This window comes from Dromaius novaehollandiae, chromosome 9, assembly GCF_036370855.1.
Source record: "Dromaius novaehollandiae isolate bDroNov1 chromosome 9, bDroNov1.hap1, whole genome shotgun sequence".
Taxonomy (NCBI): Eukaryota; Metazoa; Chordata; class Aves; order Casuariiformes; family Dromaiidae; genus Dromaius; species Dromaius novaehollandiae.
The window spans coordinates 12,173,021-12,188,688 of record NC_088106.1 but is presented as its reverse complement, the minus strand read 5'-3'; the positions used below and the strand labels follow the sequence as shown (position 1 = coordinate 12,188,688).

Here is a 15,668-nt window from a genome sequence, read left to right as displayed (position 1 = left end):
AGCAAATTATGCTTAGATGTAGTTAAAAGTGAAAGTAGAATATTAGTAATATTAGAGAGGATAATCAAGTCTTCTATTTCCAGTGTTCATCTCCCATTTGGTAAAAACACCAGGGCTCCAACACATTGCAAAGTTTACTATTACAAAACAAAGACATCATTGGCAGTTTTCACCTTTTTAATAAAAGACATTTTAAAAGTTCATAACATTACTCCATTTTTATTGAGGAAAATATAACATCTAAAAAACCCTCCTTGAGTAAGAAATACTTCCCAACAGTAATAAAGAAAAAAATCCCTTAACCTTGGTTCTTCTTACAGTAAGGGCAAATCTTGCATAAAACACCATTCTTAGAGATTTATAAAAGCAGTCCCACTTGATAGCTCATAAACAAAAGTTTTCAAGTCTTGTATTTTTCCTGTGTGGTGGCTCATTAAAGAAAAACTCACGAAAAATATTCCTTCTCAACCTAGCAGTTGCATGATTAGCAAAGGGCCCACGATAAAGTGCTCAGCAGCATGACTGGCAGTATAGGATACCAACTTGAACTTTCTCTACTCCAGTGTATTGTGATGATTCTTGAGGTATGTCCTACAGAAAAAAAAACTCCAGTTTCTTTCCTCTATGTTCCCACTTCGATCTCCTGAAGTTACTCTGTAAGCTCAAGTATTTTTTCCCAAGTATTATTTCATTATGCACATACATTTTTACGTTTTTCTTCTAAAATTGTAGCTTAGATTAAAACATGCACATATTCTCCACCTGCATTTGTGAAGAACTGAGGTACCTTATGAAGACCTGCTGTACAATGCTGGTTCTAAAAAATAATCAGAGTGCTTATGATTATGGAGGTACTTTTTACAGAGAAGTCACTGTAGGCCTGACAGTTATTACCAGTGAAAAACTGGGTTAAGATGATCTTCTTGTCACTCCATTTAAAACTGGAAACAGCAAGAGGTGAGGCGTTCCTCGGTTTTCCAATGTTTCCCAAAATGACAGTGTGAGAATTCCAGATTACCTTTTCATCACAGTTGTAAAGGAGACCTACAAGAAAATCAACAAGGCAGAAAAAAAAAAAGCTATTACACAAGCTAACTTTTTTCAGATGTCAAGAAAAAAAAGAGAATTTCATAAAGAAGTAAAGCAGAGAAAAGAAAGACTTAGAAATTAAGGCCAAATAACATCATGCAAGCTCTTCCTGTGAAACAGCTTAAAAAATACCTCATAAATCCCATCACTTCAGTAGTTAGAATTCATATAGACAAACTTATAGAAAAATCCACTGACATCCAGCTCTGCTCTGATGCACATTAATAGCCCATCTTCTCAGTAAGGCAGACTGCCTAAACCCTTCAGAGGTTAAACCTCTGAAAGCATCAAATGATTTAAAATCCAGTCTTTAGAAAAGCCTTATCTCGTTGGAGATTAGATTCAGGGATCAACAAGATCCGTCACTGATGAGGACAACTACCATTTCCAAATTCTCCAAGTCCTGAAGAATGCTGAAATCAAGGGAACGAACAATTCAGGAAGCACCATTTTCCCAAGTCCAACCACTTTTATGGACCGATATAAGAAAATATCTTTGCATATATCCTTCCTTCTGTAATAATAGCCTTGCAACGTTTTGTTTCCAAAACAACGGTAATCAAGGATTACATTACATACTTTAGCTTCTAAACACTAAAACAACAGGCACCATGAGAAAAGTACATACAGTCTTTGCCAGTTTCCATGAAGCACACAAAATCCATACTGTTTGTGTGTTTTTAAGAACAAAATGTAATCACTGGTCAACTTGACCTAGAACAGGAAAATTAGTAAGCCAATTCTAATCTTGAGCAAGGAGAGTTTTTCCTAAGATTTTGTTTTGTTTTAGTCAAAGCCTCAGGGAGAAAAGACCAAGTACCTAGATGGTTCTGACCTCACATAAGCAGAGTATTTTCAAGACCATGCTTTGATCCACTAACCAAATCAGATACCTTTAAACAGCTGTTAAAATAACGTACTCGAAGCTCTCCTTTCCACCAAGTAAAAATACCATGAATGTTAACAAGTCAGCACTTGCATTCAACCCTTTAAGGTTACATGCACATCCAAAAGAGCAAAATACAATCATCGAAATGTTAAATAGGTTATGTTAACTTTATCAAAACAGTTCACGCAACAACGAGGATTACAATTACAGGATACTTTGTGTGCAGGCTTGTGAGGAAAAGTAAATAAAATATGAGATTCCAGTACAGTGCAAACTAGTCTTTGGCCTGCCCCTTCCCTTTTCTTTTATTTTTGCTGTGGTTTTTTTAGAGCCTTTACAATGTTTTAGTATCATTGGAATTTCTAAATACCAACACCTAGAAGCCCCAATCAATATCAGTCAACCAGATGGAGGAAGAACACAACATATAACTAAAGCAAAGCAGATTTATGGTGTCACAAAGAAGAATGAATACATCAAATTATATCCAAACACATAGAGTGTTTATTCTTTTGAAAGCAAATGCAAAATTCAAGTACTACCATGTACTCATAACTAATTATTCAATTTCTCACAGACATTACAGCAGGGGTAGGTGCTGAGGAAGGACTCAAAGGAGAAAATGACAACTTTAGAAAATAGTGAAAGAGAAGCTTCCACATATCTGAGTAGTGTGAGAAGACAAAGTCTGCTCATTGCTAACAACTGCTATTTTGCTGCTTGAGAAACCAAGAAAAACAAAGATTAACTGCTTGACTGATTACCAGTGTGCAGCAAGTAAGTGAAAACATTTAAAGTCCTGTTTGCTAGTGCATGACGCTCAATATTAGCTAGTATGTAAGCCTTGATGATGCCTCTGCATCACCTTTAGAGCAACTGAACAAATGAAAGTGTATCACTCACTTCTTGCAATACTTGTCCAAGTGTCTCCCGGCTCTGAATGCGTTTCCTGTCAAAATCCAAAAACACACTTATTTCTACTCAAAGTACTAGGAGATTTTTACAAACATCAATCACTTTATCCCACTTCAAAAACAGCGGAATGTAAACCTAGGCTTTGCTCCACAACCTTACCTACAGGGAAGGTTAGGGAACCTACTAATTCTGATTCGGACCTATTATCATTCACATCAGGAGGAACTACCCGGAATAAGGCTTGCAACTTGTTACAGTTTCTCAAACACAACCCTGTTTATTAAAAAACATAATATAATTTTGACATATAACCTAATATCTGGATATAGCTGATAGTCTGCTGCTTCAGTGCCATCTTCTCCAGCACTAGGCACCTGTTACTCAGCAACTGATGCAAGATTAACAAATACTTCCTTTTTCAGTCATTCTTCCAACACAGTCAAAGCTGTAAGTGGTGCTTGTGAATGAAACAGCAATACAGAGACTAAAAAGTGTTTTTATAAAAAGTGAGAATACATTACTACAGTTACTGTACCCACGCATTCTGCAATAGAAGCACTTAAAAATAGTATAAATGCAAACAGAAGGCAACATATTTTTACCTGTCTATCTTGGTTGCTATGATTACTGTAAAATTGCCTTCCGTATTTGGCGAGTACGTAGAAGGTATAATTACGTAACTTCCTGCAGGAAGTCTGCAAAGTTGGCTTACTTCCTGTGAATAGCAGTGAGGTACACAGCTAACCAGTGGCTCCAAGTGTATGAAAGAGGAAATATGTGGTTTCCAATTGCTGTTAGGTACCTGCAGAAAAGAACACACACATGCACATCTTTTCAAATATTTCAGATCTCACAAGTTTAAAGTGTTATGTTCCCCATTCATGCCATTCCAAATGCTCACCCTTGCATATACAACTATAGAAAACAGGGGGGGGGGGGGGGGGGGACGGGGACACACCTTCAAGAAATCTTCTAGCTCACACTCCCTGTCATAAGGCAGTAGTAAATAAAGCTAGATCATTCCTAACAGTAGTAAATAAAGCTAGATCATTCCTAACACGCTTGCATACAGTTTATACAACACACTGCCCATACAGCTCTAAAACTTTCTTCGAAAGTCTAACCTCACTCTTCCTTGCTGCACCCTAATGCCCTTATCTTCCCCTCATGTGTCAGGTAAACAAACTATGCCCTTCCTCTTTCCAGTTGCATTTCCTGTAGTAAAAACTTTTATTATACTTCTCTTCAGTCTCCTATAAAAAAATGCCATTCTTTCAATCTTTCTTCACATATATAATATTCTAGACATATGATCATTCTTGCTCAACTGCAGTCTCTCTGCTTGGGCAACATCTTTTTTGAAACACGTTTTCTGAAAATAAAGCTAGCTGAATTCAGACCTGTGCTGTGTAAAACAAAAAGAAAAAAGAAAAAAAGAGAAAGAAAATCACTTGTTTTAAATACAAGTTTCTTCTTTATCTTCGTTGATTTCTTACCAAGCCTCATATCATCGACTCATTCTGAGGTCATGCTCCACTATAGCCTATAGATTTTTCCCGTCAAAACAGCCAACTAACCTGACATTTCCCAGCCTATATTTACGGAGTTGCACACACATGCACAACCTGCACTTGTCCATACTAGATCGTATCTAGTTTTGCTTCAGATCATCTCTTCAACCTACCAAAGTCCTTTTGAATTCTGATCTTGTCTGTAGACACCACTTGCCAATAGACAAGCAAACAGTTGTTAGAGAATAAGTTTTTTATAAAGAGTTACCAAAATATTTGGTCCTCAGTCAGTAAGACACTGAGAATACTTTGCATCTGTGCAAAAATTGAAAAAACAAAACAAAATTTTTTTAAAATTGTCTGCATAGTCTTGTTCAAGATTAACTAATTATAGCATTAATCCTAAAGCCATCTCCAAGAGTTCATTGTTTCTAAACTAATTTAGGATTTTGGAAGGATTCAACAGAACCAGATATCTGGTTCCAACCTGTAGGTAGTCATTTTCACATGCATTACTTCACATAGTCAGCCTGCATTTTTCCTAGAAGCTGCATTTCTCTTGCCCAGGGCAAGAGGCAACGAACTAACTGACAGGCTTACCTTTATACTTGACAAATGAGCAATCAAACTGACCAGAAGCCTTACCTGGAAAATATGGAAACCTATTGGACGACACTTGCTATCTTGACAGTGCTGACGGAGGGTAACTTTCACACTGCTTTTTCCTGGTCCTGCAGGAATGGAGAGGGGAAAGCAGGGATTGATATGGAAGGAAGGGAAGTTCCTGCTACCTCCAGCACTTTGACCATTTTTCCAGCATCCCTGCAGCTGCACTGTCTCCCATTCACCTGCTGGGAATTCTTCACAGAAGGCAGCATCAGTGGGTGGTGGTTTTATCTCACTATCAAATGTAAAAGAGAAAAACGAACTAAATGTACAAAATGCGTGCAACTTCAATCCACAAATCTAGGCACCCAGCTCACAGAAAACAAATTAGTACTGCATAAGCTTACATGAATAGACTGAACTTCCAATTCCCACAAAAGAACTGTAACTCTGAGCCCTTAGACATTTCACAGAACTCCAAAAGAAAACATAGCATACCCAAACTCTGCCCTAAAGCCACATAGATTTTTGTACAATCATGCAATAATGCAATTTACACATTTTCCTCAGCACTCTTGTGCTGTTCTTCATAGTTGAAAGCAACACAACTGATAGCGTCTTGAGTACACACGAGCACATCAGTAAATCTAAAGCACAAACTATTCTTTTTTTATACCCACTACATCTTTACTCAGGGGAGACCACCATTTTGCCTGCTGACTTCATCACTGTTTGTAACATTATTTGCTCTTAGCCCAGCGCTGCTTCTCACAACCATAGAAACTACTTAGTATCAGTTCTGCAGTGTTTGAAACCACACTTGAGCATAACTTCAAACATTTAATCTGTTCTTATTTCCAATTTTCCAGAGAAACATTTATTGAGAACTTGTTAACAGCTGTTCTGATGTTCTAAGGTTGTCCATTCTAGACACATGTCAATGCTGGCATCTCTGTTTTAGTCTCGGGAAGACCGCTATACTTAACACCATCACTGCAAATTTTATCCCATCACCTAAAGTGCTACACACTATACAGATGCAATTTGTCCAGAAACTACATATTGATGACAGAAACTCCACGTCCTGCACCCATTCAGCAAAATTAGCATCATAGTTTTGCAGACCTTTATGTGGTCTAAATCTTGATTCGAAATCCTGCAGAGTAAATGATTAATGCATGTTCTGGCTTTGTAGCACGATTTCCCAGCCCCTGTCAAGGAGGTATGATTTGATAGTGTATTGATGAAAGTGTAACATCTTTTAACCTTGCTGCCAACAGTACATTTTGCTTCTGTATATGGCTTACCTGGTGCAAGCTCCTAGATAACCTCAGATTTTTTCAGTTTTATTGGAAGAAGGTACAACTTTGCTAATTCCACACAAATAGTCATCACTATATCTTCTTAAGCATTTAGTTCAAGGCTATGGTCAACAACATATAATTGGTCATGAATAACTGACTTAAGTGTTGAAATAGCTCTGTAGGCTGCTACAGTCAAAAAAATCAGAATAAATCAGAAGAATTTGGTTGACATTGCTCATGTCTCCTGTTGGATCAGCAAACATTGGTATACAGAAAGACTGTTCTGAGTCCATTATAAAAGCCTGAGGAAAGACTGGACAGGACACAATATGCAGTGATCCTTCCAAGCATTTTATCATAATGCTGGTAAACTTCTTCAGGCATTCACAATTAGGAAGTTCAGCTGTACGGTCAGTGTTCAATGCTTTAATTCAAAATCCAATTCTTCATTCAACTAAAGAAGACAGCATAAAGGTCTGTGCTATTTTCCACACCTCTCCTGCAAAGATGAGCTGAGAATATTATCTCCTCTATGTCCACTGCTGATGTTCCATTGGCATTTGAAGCTGTACTGCTCACTGTCAACAATGTTATGTATTAGGCACTTTTTTGTTAGCATGTGTGCCGAGATTTTTTCCAGCATACATGATAATACACTTACTGCTCTCCTTTTCTGTCACCGATTGTAATAACAGCAGCTTTTAACTCCTGTGGTACATCTTAATTTTTCCATACATTAAGAAAGACCTTCCACATATGGAGAGAGATGCTCTACAGAAAAGTACTCAGCTCCTTTAGGAAATAGGCACTTCCTCAAAATACTAGGCTACAATTGCTAGAATCAAGATGCAACTCATCTGACTACTTCCAGCTCCCTGAAGTACTCCGAGGTGTTTAACAAAGTGTAATAGCAGCTTCATGCAAAAAACAAGGAGATAGTGACTACTTACCTGAATTCAAAGACAAAACAACGCTGTTATTTAGTACTCTGCACAACTTTCAAACCATTCTGAACACTTACACATAGAAAATTTCATGAAATTCTTGGCATGAACACATATATGAATTATGGCACTATTTCTTTTAAAACCTACCTGAGAGAGATCCTTCCTGTTGAAAATACACGAAGCAAGAAATGCCCTACTTCATCCTTCAGAAAAGTGCTGGGAACAACAAGGTAATACCCAGGGGAAAGGTCACAGCATACATGTACTTCTCTGTCATAGGAATGGCAGACGGTACCTACAACTGGAGGAGCAGAGAGGGTCTTTGGAAGGTTAAATCGCTTCTTCTCCACCTAGAATAGATGCATAATGATGCATGGTGTTTTAGGAAAAATTATGAGCTTGTATAAAATTGAACATGATCAAATATTGTTTAAACCATTTTTAAACATGCATACTTATAAAAGAAGGAACAAGTAGGGAAAAGAGTATCAGCAAACAAGCTGAACATCAGAGGCAACAGAAAAAGTTAACATTCGGGAGAAGGAAATTTACGAAACATCATTGAAAAATTAGCCTGAAATGTCATGCGCTAATTTGGAACAGTCCCAAAAGTTCTGCTACTTGGCACTCAAAGATGAGAACAAAGTATTAGTCCACTAATAGGTTGTACAGACAGTATCTGCTTTATGAGATAAACAGGATCCTTCTAACATAAATCAGAGAGGTAAAACATCTGAACAGTTGAATCATATTACTGTCATACAAAAGGAAGGATTTAGTCAATATTTCAGTAACGTTTTAAAACTTCCATTTGCAAAAACAAAAATGTCACTTTCAAATTACCTTCCAGACATGCAGTCCCACAGCCTGATAATTCTTCCTTTGTATGCCTTCAGCCAAAGATAGATTTTCCTCTGCTAAGTGAGTCAGATTTTGAATTCTTCCAGCCCAGTCAGGACTGTATTTCCTGTGTTTCTGCAGCAGAGCAATGCACACCTCACTCTTCTCACAGACTCTCAGCCAGAATTTAGGATTGGTAGGGAAGCTGCTGTTGTTACGGCAACCACCTGCAGACTGGCCTCTCACCCAGGATCCAAAAAGATTCTGAGAGTGAAATAGAACTTTCTCTAACAAAAAACAAAAACATGGTGCAGACTTCAGCCACTGGAGATGATTTAATTTTATATAACAGGTTTTTTGTAGAGATTCCCCAGCCCAGGAAGAAATGCTGTGATAACCTTGACACTTTCTCCAAACAGATATTCACAACCAAGATTTGAGAGGTATGGCTGTCATAACTGCTAATGGCAGATTGAGGACAAGATTTTTAGAGGTAACAAGCGAGCTGTTTTTAGAAATCTGAAGTTTATCTTTCATCTCAAAACAAAGAAAAAAAAACCCAAAAAACACACAAGGCTTTCCAAAATAGCAGCCTTCTAGATAGAGAACACTAATCTCTCACACTAACAAGTAACTAGATCTCAGAGAAAAATTAAAGACTCCTCTGAAGATCTGCAATTCCTTGTCCCTCTTTTCCTCCAGCAGCAAAGACAAGAAAGGCCTACAGGTCAGGAACAGAGAGAGAGAGAGTGGGAAAGATAAATTATGGTCTGGTTACAGCATTTGCAATTCAAATCAGTCTTTCCCATTGAAACAAAATTATCTGTACAAGAAAGATCTTTTCATATATCATACCCGTATAGAGGCTCTGAAGTTGTCCTTCCTCATTGATTGGAAAGCCCATGGTAATTTCATCAAATTCCCTAAAAAATTCTTCTTCATCAACCCAGAATTCTCCCTCTTGGATCTGAGAGAGCAGTTCTGAGGCAGCTACAGGATCCAGTTGGCTCCATCCTTGACCACTGCACACAGCAAGACAGAAGTCAAAGTTAATTCTTTGCCCATAAAGTTCCATAATAGTCTTGTATCAAATATTCTGTGGAGCAGGACAATAAAAACAGGTTTCTTCATTTTACTGTCAAATACTGGCATACAATATTTCCTGTATACACACTGCTAGTGAGGGAGATGGACAACAGAAAGTATGAATCACAGTATCTGAAAGAAAACTCAGAAACAAATCAATCCAGCACAAGATGGAATAGAGTAGCATACTTTCAGCTGAAGTAGCTACTTTGCTTACAATGGACAGTACAGTATCCAAAGTGCATGAGTCAAAATAGCGATTTGTAACAGTTGTTACATGAGGAAAGAAGTGAACCAAACTGCACAGTGACTGTTCTGAAAGACTTTTAATGCTGTACAGCGAACAAAAAACACTGTTTGTATGAAACAAGCAGAAGGTTATCCCTATAAATCTGCTAGCTAAGCCATGATAAACCAAGAATTTAAACAACTAATTATTTAGAGCCCACTAAGAGCTAGTACTTTCAACATTTTTATTTGCTTCACTAACAACGAAGTGAAGTTCTGCATTTGACTAAGACTGGGCTCTAAGGCTGCTCAACAAAATGCAATCCTCTCAACTGTTTGGCAAGTTATGTTTGGCAATCAAACTAGTACAAGAGACTTAATGTATAAGAAAGCTCAAAATACATTAAGTCTCATACATTAACCAAAATACATTAAGTCTCAGTTAACATGATTAAATTATCTTTTAAAGTCACCAAAAAACTAATTCTCTAAACTGATTATTACTGTGATCACATTACTATATTTTAAAGGTCCTTGGGTCAGGAACTGCATGTTCTTTTATACAGTCTAAACATCTTAACACTTTTTAAATAAACCAGTAGGGCCTGCCCTTTCATTCTTGTTATTGCAAGCTATTTGACCACTAAAAACAGTTCCGCACTTCCTTTAAAACATCTCTTCTTTACGTGTACTCTGCACTAATCCTAGCTTCTTCTACTCATATTAATCTGCAGCAATAGCTTGAGAACACACAAGTATTCTTCCTTCTGCTACATTTTGTGTTTCATACATACACTCTTCCTTATCTTTGGCAACTTTGAGACAAGATCAAATTAAAAGATCTGAGCAAGGCTGAGTGACTAGAAGTCACAGACATCTTTTGAGCAAAGATTCTTACACCAACTGCAGAGCAAAAAAGACAAGAATTGTCCAACAGAAATGGGAGACTGAAGAAAATAAAACTAACATATTAAACCTGTAAGTTAACCTCTTAAAAAAAAGTATGATGCTTTGGTAAACAAAAGCTATTCAATATTAAAAAAATTTAGATTACCAGAACTAATGCATCAAAATGCTTAGTCTTACAACCAAAGAGTTGTATGAGTTATTGAATTCTCAAAAAGATTACATACAAACTGAAGTCTCTCCCTTCCACTACAGTGTATTAGCAATAATCATCTTTGCAATACATAGATATGCTTTGTGCTTCAGAACTCTTTCACAAATGACTTTCCAAAGAAAAATAAACCTACTCACCCCTCACACCAGGGACCCTTCCAGCACCGCCTCCCCCAAGGGTTTCGTATCCGTAGTAGGAAGATTTCCTTGCCTGACACTTTAGAAAGATTCAACATGTCTATCACAATAAAGGCATGAAATTCTCCTAGTTCACTTGCACCTGAATAGAAAAATAACACAGCATTAGAAGACAAACAAAAGAATCTACTCAATATTTTCCAATGAAAGATGTTAAACTGTCTTGCAAAAGAAAGCAATTTTGAGCTAAAGAAAGTGATTAAATCAGTATAAAAACAGCTCATTTTATTTGTGACCACACAGAAATAGAATACTTTAGAATTTTAAAATACATTAACTGACTTGACTTCAAACTTTGTTCACAAATTCTTGGTGCTAAAATTCATTGTTTTAATTGGAAGATTGACCACATTAGCTTCCCAGTCATCTTGTATAACGCCCACCCCAACCTGAACATTATCCTTAATTCTTTATTTATATAGGGTTAGATGTAATTGCACCATGAAGCTCACATGGCAGCAGAATCAGCACTACAGAACTGTTGGCAGCCTTGCACTCTGAATACTGCTAAATTGAGAATTTAGCTTACAAATGTCTAGAACTTTACTATTACCTTGTCTGGAATTGAGGACTGAGCAGCTTATTACACACTGTTCCTTCAGATTCATTAATCTCCTAAACACTGTCTTCTCCAAAACCATACCAGTCTTCTCTTTCTCTGTGTTTCTTCCAGGGTTTTTCAGGGTCCATCTTTCAGCAATACCTCCAGTCAAATCAACTAAAGCATCTGCCACCTGTCCTGCCCATAATTGTTCATAAGATCCATGCAGTCTTTAAAAAAAAAAAAAAAAAGTTTTTATGAGTAGCACAACTAAATAAATGTGGTTCTTGTATATTTTCAATTCTGCTCCATACTGCAATCACAACTACCTCATACCTCCTACCCTACCTCATGCCCAAGCAGGCAAGAGAAAGTAAATACAATTTTATTTATAGCATACAACATCTAAAGAATATGTAAGCCATCAGACATTTAATTGCTTGATTGGGGGGGGGGGCTTATTAAAATTCCTTCCTTCCCATATAGAAACTGCTTATAGCTCTAGTCACTTGTACCTTATAACATCATCTTACATGATATAATTGTATTTTGTATAAGTAAGTAACAGTTCTTCCTCTTCTTAAAGTATTCTTTGTTCACTCTGCACAAACAGCCAAACTTGTGTTTCCTTCCAAAAGTTTAAGTAAATCATAAGACTATTCTATGTGATGCAGTGACTGGAAAACAGAGCAAAATAGATCAGAGAAAGACCACCAAGATAGAATGATAAGATTCTACAGAAAACAAGCAAATAAAGAATATTACCTCTTGCACTTACAGTACAGAGAAGCTTTAACATGCTATACCTGTTTTGCAGCTCAGGCTCACCATATCTACAGTTAAAGAAATTACTTCATATTTAAAGTCTTTTTCTGCCCTCTGCTGGCAACCACGAACATTCTCTCAAGTCCTTTTTGACACTTGGTGCCTATCTTACCAGCGTGTTTTGTCTTCAACTTGTTTTGTCTGCCTGGACTAACATCTGCATTTTGCTAGACCTTTCATAAAACATCAAATGGCTACATTGTCAAACATGTTAACATATGTTTTTAAAATAATAAACTCCTGTAAAATTAAAAACACAAGCCAAGTAAGCAAAAGCAGCAGTGAAACACTCACAACTAGAGCCTTGACTAGCATAAACTGGTATAATGTTGTTGCTCTCAGTGAAAATATCTACATGCCGACTGACTGCTTTTCACTGAGCCTTCAGCTGCCTTCAAATACTGCATTAGTAAAATCTTCGACTTTCATAAATTTGATGACCAGTGGATAGTGACTTAATAACCATCATTTGAATCCACAAACTGATAATTAATTTCAGCTCTTAGTTTTCACCCTCATTCTCTCAGTAAAAGTATCTTACCTTCTAGGCATTTAGAAACACATCCTGCAGATTTAGTTTAAAGAGAGACATCTACATACCCCAGCATGGAAAAACTGGCAACCACTGTACTGAATACTTATATTGAATTATATGCAAATCTAAGTATCTCCAAAATAGTTGGATAAAATAAGTGAGGGGAAGGTAAGGTAAGCTATTCTACCTCCCTTTACTTCCCCAGTAACAGTGTTCACATACTTCGCATAGGCTTTTTCCAATAGTGGAAGCCAAAACAAATCTTCCGTCTGACATTGGGAAAAGCAGAGTTTACCACCCAGGCAAGGCAAGCGATCATCAACAGTTACTTCCACCCACTGTCCAAACTGCCAGACTCGACAAGTGAAACAGCCTTGATATGACTCATCCGTCCAGCTAGGCTGACCTGGAGGGATTACCTGGAGAAAAAGATGACACAAGCCAAAGTCAAGACAAACACTGATTTTTTTTTTGTTTGTTTTGATAAAGGAAATCAACACTTTAAAATGTAATGAATGTTTGGAATAAAGCATAGAAAGAAAAATATCACAACAGAAGCAGTAAAGGCAGAGCATAAGGAAATTTAGGTTCAAATGATGTTATGGATTCAAGAAAAATATACAAACATAAATCAGATTAAGAAAACTTCTGAGATGCAAAACAAGAAACTTTATGTACCTTATTTAGTAGGTATTTACTCTTTTGCAAAGCTATACAGGCACAAAGGAACCAACAGTCTCCCAAAATCCCTTGTTTCACTTGCACGTCCTGTGGCTTGTCTGAAAATAACCGAGGAGTAGAACAAATTTCCTAAAATGAAAAAAAGGGGGGTGTAAGCAAGACTGTGTTTCAGGGAACGGGCAGGCTCTAGAGACTCCTCACAAATGAAGGGAGCTTTTACCTCTAGAACATTTCTTCTTTAGGCACAGCCCAAGCAGGCAATAAGAAAATTACTGCCTTGTGGCTATTTTGCCAGTGCTCTATGAGAGGTAAGTCTAGTTCCCTCAGAGATTTTAGTACACAGATGCCACCATCAAGAACAACCTCCACAGAGAGGCCAATAAGTAAGTAAAAGATGACATAATTAATCAGCTCCTTGTTAGAGATTAGACAGTGACAGAATTGAGGCCATTAGCATAGCACTGCATATCACAAGCTAAAAAAAGGTTCAAAATTCCCATAAGAGAACAATCTTTTCTAGGACAAATAAAAATAGATTACTTGGCAGTGAAAGATTATTTCAAATGTAAACTCCTGAACAACACACATCTGTAAGTACTACAAGAGATGGAATTAACTGTAAGTCCCCAAGAGTGACCAAGGTATAAGGCAGAAAAGCAGAAAGTTGCAGGCTGAGCTCTGTGAAATTGCTTGCTTTTTAATTCTATCTGGCCAAATAAAAAAGCTTGAAAAAAATATTTTGCTCACAATATCCAATTATGAGATCCAAACTGAGACCAGAAAAATTAGCTTAATTTTTCTTCAGTAGTTCTGCTACCTATTGTTCCATCAATCAACACATGTATGCCAGTGGTTCCATCACTGTTCTACCACCATCGGCGGATGTAGGGGAGAAAAATAATACAACTAGGGACAACGTACTTTTTCTCTCCATTATATTTTTATAGTCTTATTTTTTTTCACACATCTAAGGCAGTATCATAAATACTTCACTTTCAAAGAACATACTGAAGAAATGCATTCTTAACTTTTCAGCTCTCACATGGCTTGCTCTCAAACCCAGCAATAACAGTTTAAAAGCAGTATTACAGGTAATAAACTTAACAGAAACATACAGCTTTCTTTCTTGATATTGAAGCACAATACTCCTCAGCAATGGCAAAAAAAAAAAACCTGACAACCTTTAAAATCTAACTACCTGCTTTCAAGACAGTTATGCAATAAATGGAAATAGTAGAGAATGACATAATGCTGTTTCTTAACTTTGTGCATAGATAATTTGCATAATGAAATACATCTGTGATAAAGTATGTGAATTGCTATTAATGCCATGGAACTCAAAAGTTCCACATCAAAATTTAAACCAAACTTACAAACAAGTACACAGACTTAAAAAACATAACTTACATTGCTAATGCTGACATGCACTGCTTTTATCATCTCTATATTTAAAAATAATAAAAACAGTCAAAAGCAATCACTCGATGCTATCATCTACTATCTTGAAGTCCAGTTCTGCTAAAATCTCAGGCTTTTGTAGCTTAAAACTCACCTGTGGTCTCAACCATGAGATCTCGCCTCTGAATTGTGCAAGTGGGGTACAATAATTAAAATATATAGAGGTATCACTAGCTGGAAATGTGGGGTCTGTATAAAGGTCTCTTTTCACAATTAATTGCTTTTTCTCTCCCAGCATTTTCAACCCCAAGTACTTCTGCTGGCTATTTCCAAGACTTTGTATTCCCAAGCTTCAACCTACAATACAAACGCGCATTAATGAGGAATTGTAACTGAGAAATAAATAAGCAAGAGGGAGAGATTTGTAGATAGAAAGCCTCTCACTTTTTCTAGGTAGTGCCTTGAACCATGCCATTGCCGGTTTCTTTCAGCCTCAGAGAGTACCCTTGAAATTCCCTGCTCTGCTAAAAAAGGAAAGGGTCTCAGAGAGTCACAAAGCGGCTCCCGGGCACCTTCCCTTGGCGCTGCCCGGCGCACCCAGGCCCCAGAGGTGACCTACTCCGCCACGACACCCAGGAGCCCGCTCAGACCCCGTCCCCACAGGACCCTCCCCTCCCCTCCCCTCCCCCGCCCCCGCCACCGCCACCGCCTCCACCAGGCCCCCTCCCCACACAGTCTCCCCCACAAGGACTCCTCTTCCCCCGCCCCCCTTCTCCACGCTCACGGCCCCCCCCATCCCCCTCCTCACCGCGGGGCACGCCCCGCCGCCATGCCCGGGTCGGCCGGCCGGCCGTTACCGCAGCAACGCCGGACACCCTCTGCCCACCCCGCGCCACCTCTCGCCCAGCCCACAGGTAGCGGATTGGATCTCCGCCCAATGAAGAGGCGGCACGCCA

The 15,668-nt window shown here is 38.0% G+C and overlaps 1 protein-coding gene across 6 annotated transcripts; it reads right to left on the bottom strand.

The window, feature by feature from the left end:
• Positions 1–159: 159 nt before the first annotated feature.
• CAPN10 (calpain 10) lies at positions 160–15,668 on the bottom strand. Of its 6 annotated transcripts, XM_064516720.1 has the most exons (15): positions 15,521–15,668; positions 15,157–15,233; positions 14,867–15,069; positions 13,312–13,443; positions 12,856–13,052; positions 11,286–11,503; positions 10,673–10,814; positions 8,957–9,123; positions 8,105–8,388; positions 7,409–7,611; positions 5,253–5,305; positions 5,050–5,135; positions 3,496–3,695; positions 2,882–2,927; positions 160–1,044 (listed from the first exon to the last, which is right to left on the bottom strand). In XM_064516720.1, the coding sequence occupies exons 3-15, from the start codon at positions 15,008–15,010 to the stop codon at positions 1,015–1,017; spliced, it is 1,902 nt and encodes a 633-aa protein (XP_064372790.1). In that variant the 5' UTR covers positions 15,011–15,069; positions 15,157–15,233; positions 15,521–15,668; the 3' UTR covers positions 160–1,014. The 6 variants fall into 6 exon arrangements, with proteins under 6 accessions (XP_064372790.1, XP_064372788.1, XP_064372787.1 ...); XM_064516718.1 differs by having other exon boundaries at positions 5,050–5,305; positions 15,157–15,236; XM_064516717.1 differs by having other exon boundaries at positions 5,050–5,305.

Bases quoted from the DNA above. Each gene is read 5' to 3' on its own strand.
- CAPN10 (XM_064516718.1), bottom strand. From the start codon at position 15,010: ATGCTGGGAGAGAAAAAGCAATTAATTGTGAAAAGAGACCTTTATACA. The intron at 8,389-8,956 runs GTATGATATATG...GTTTTTTGTTAG, and splicing joins ACTTCAGAGCCTCTATACGG to AGAAAGTTCTATTTCACTCT. The intron at 1,045-2,881 runs GTGAGTGATACA...ATTTTCTTGTAG, and splicing joins TTGGACAAGTATTGCAAGAA to GTCTCCTTTACAACTGTGAT.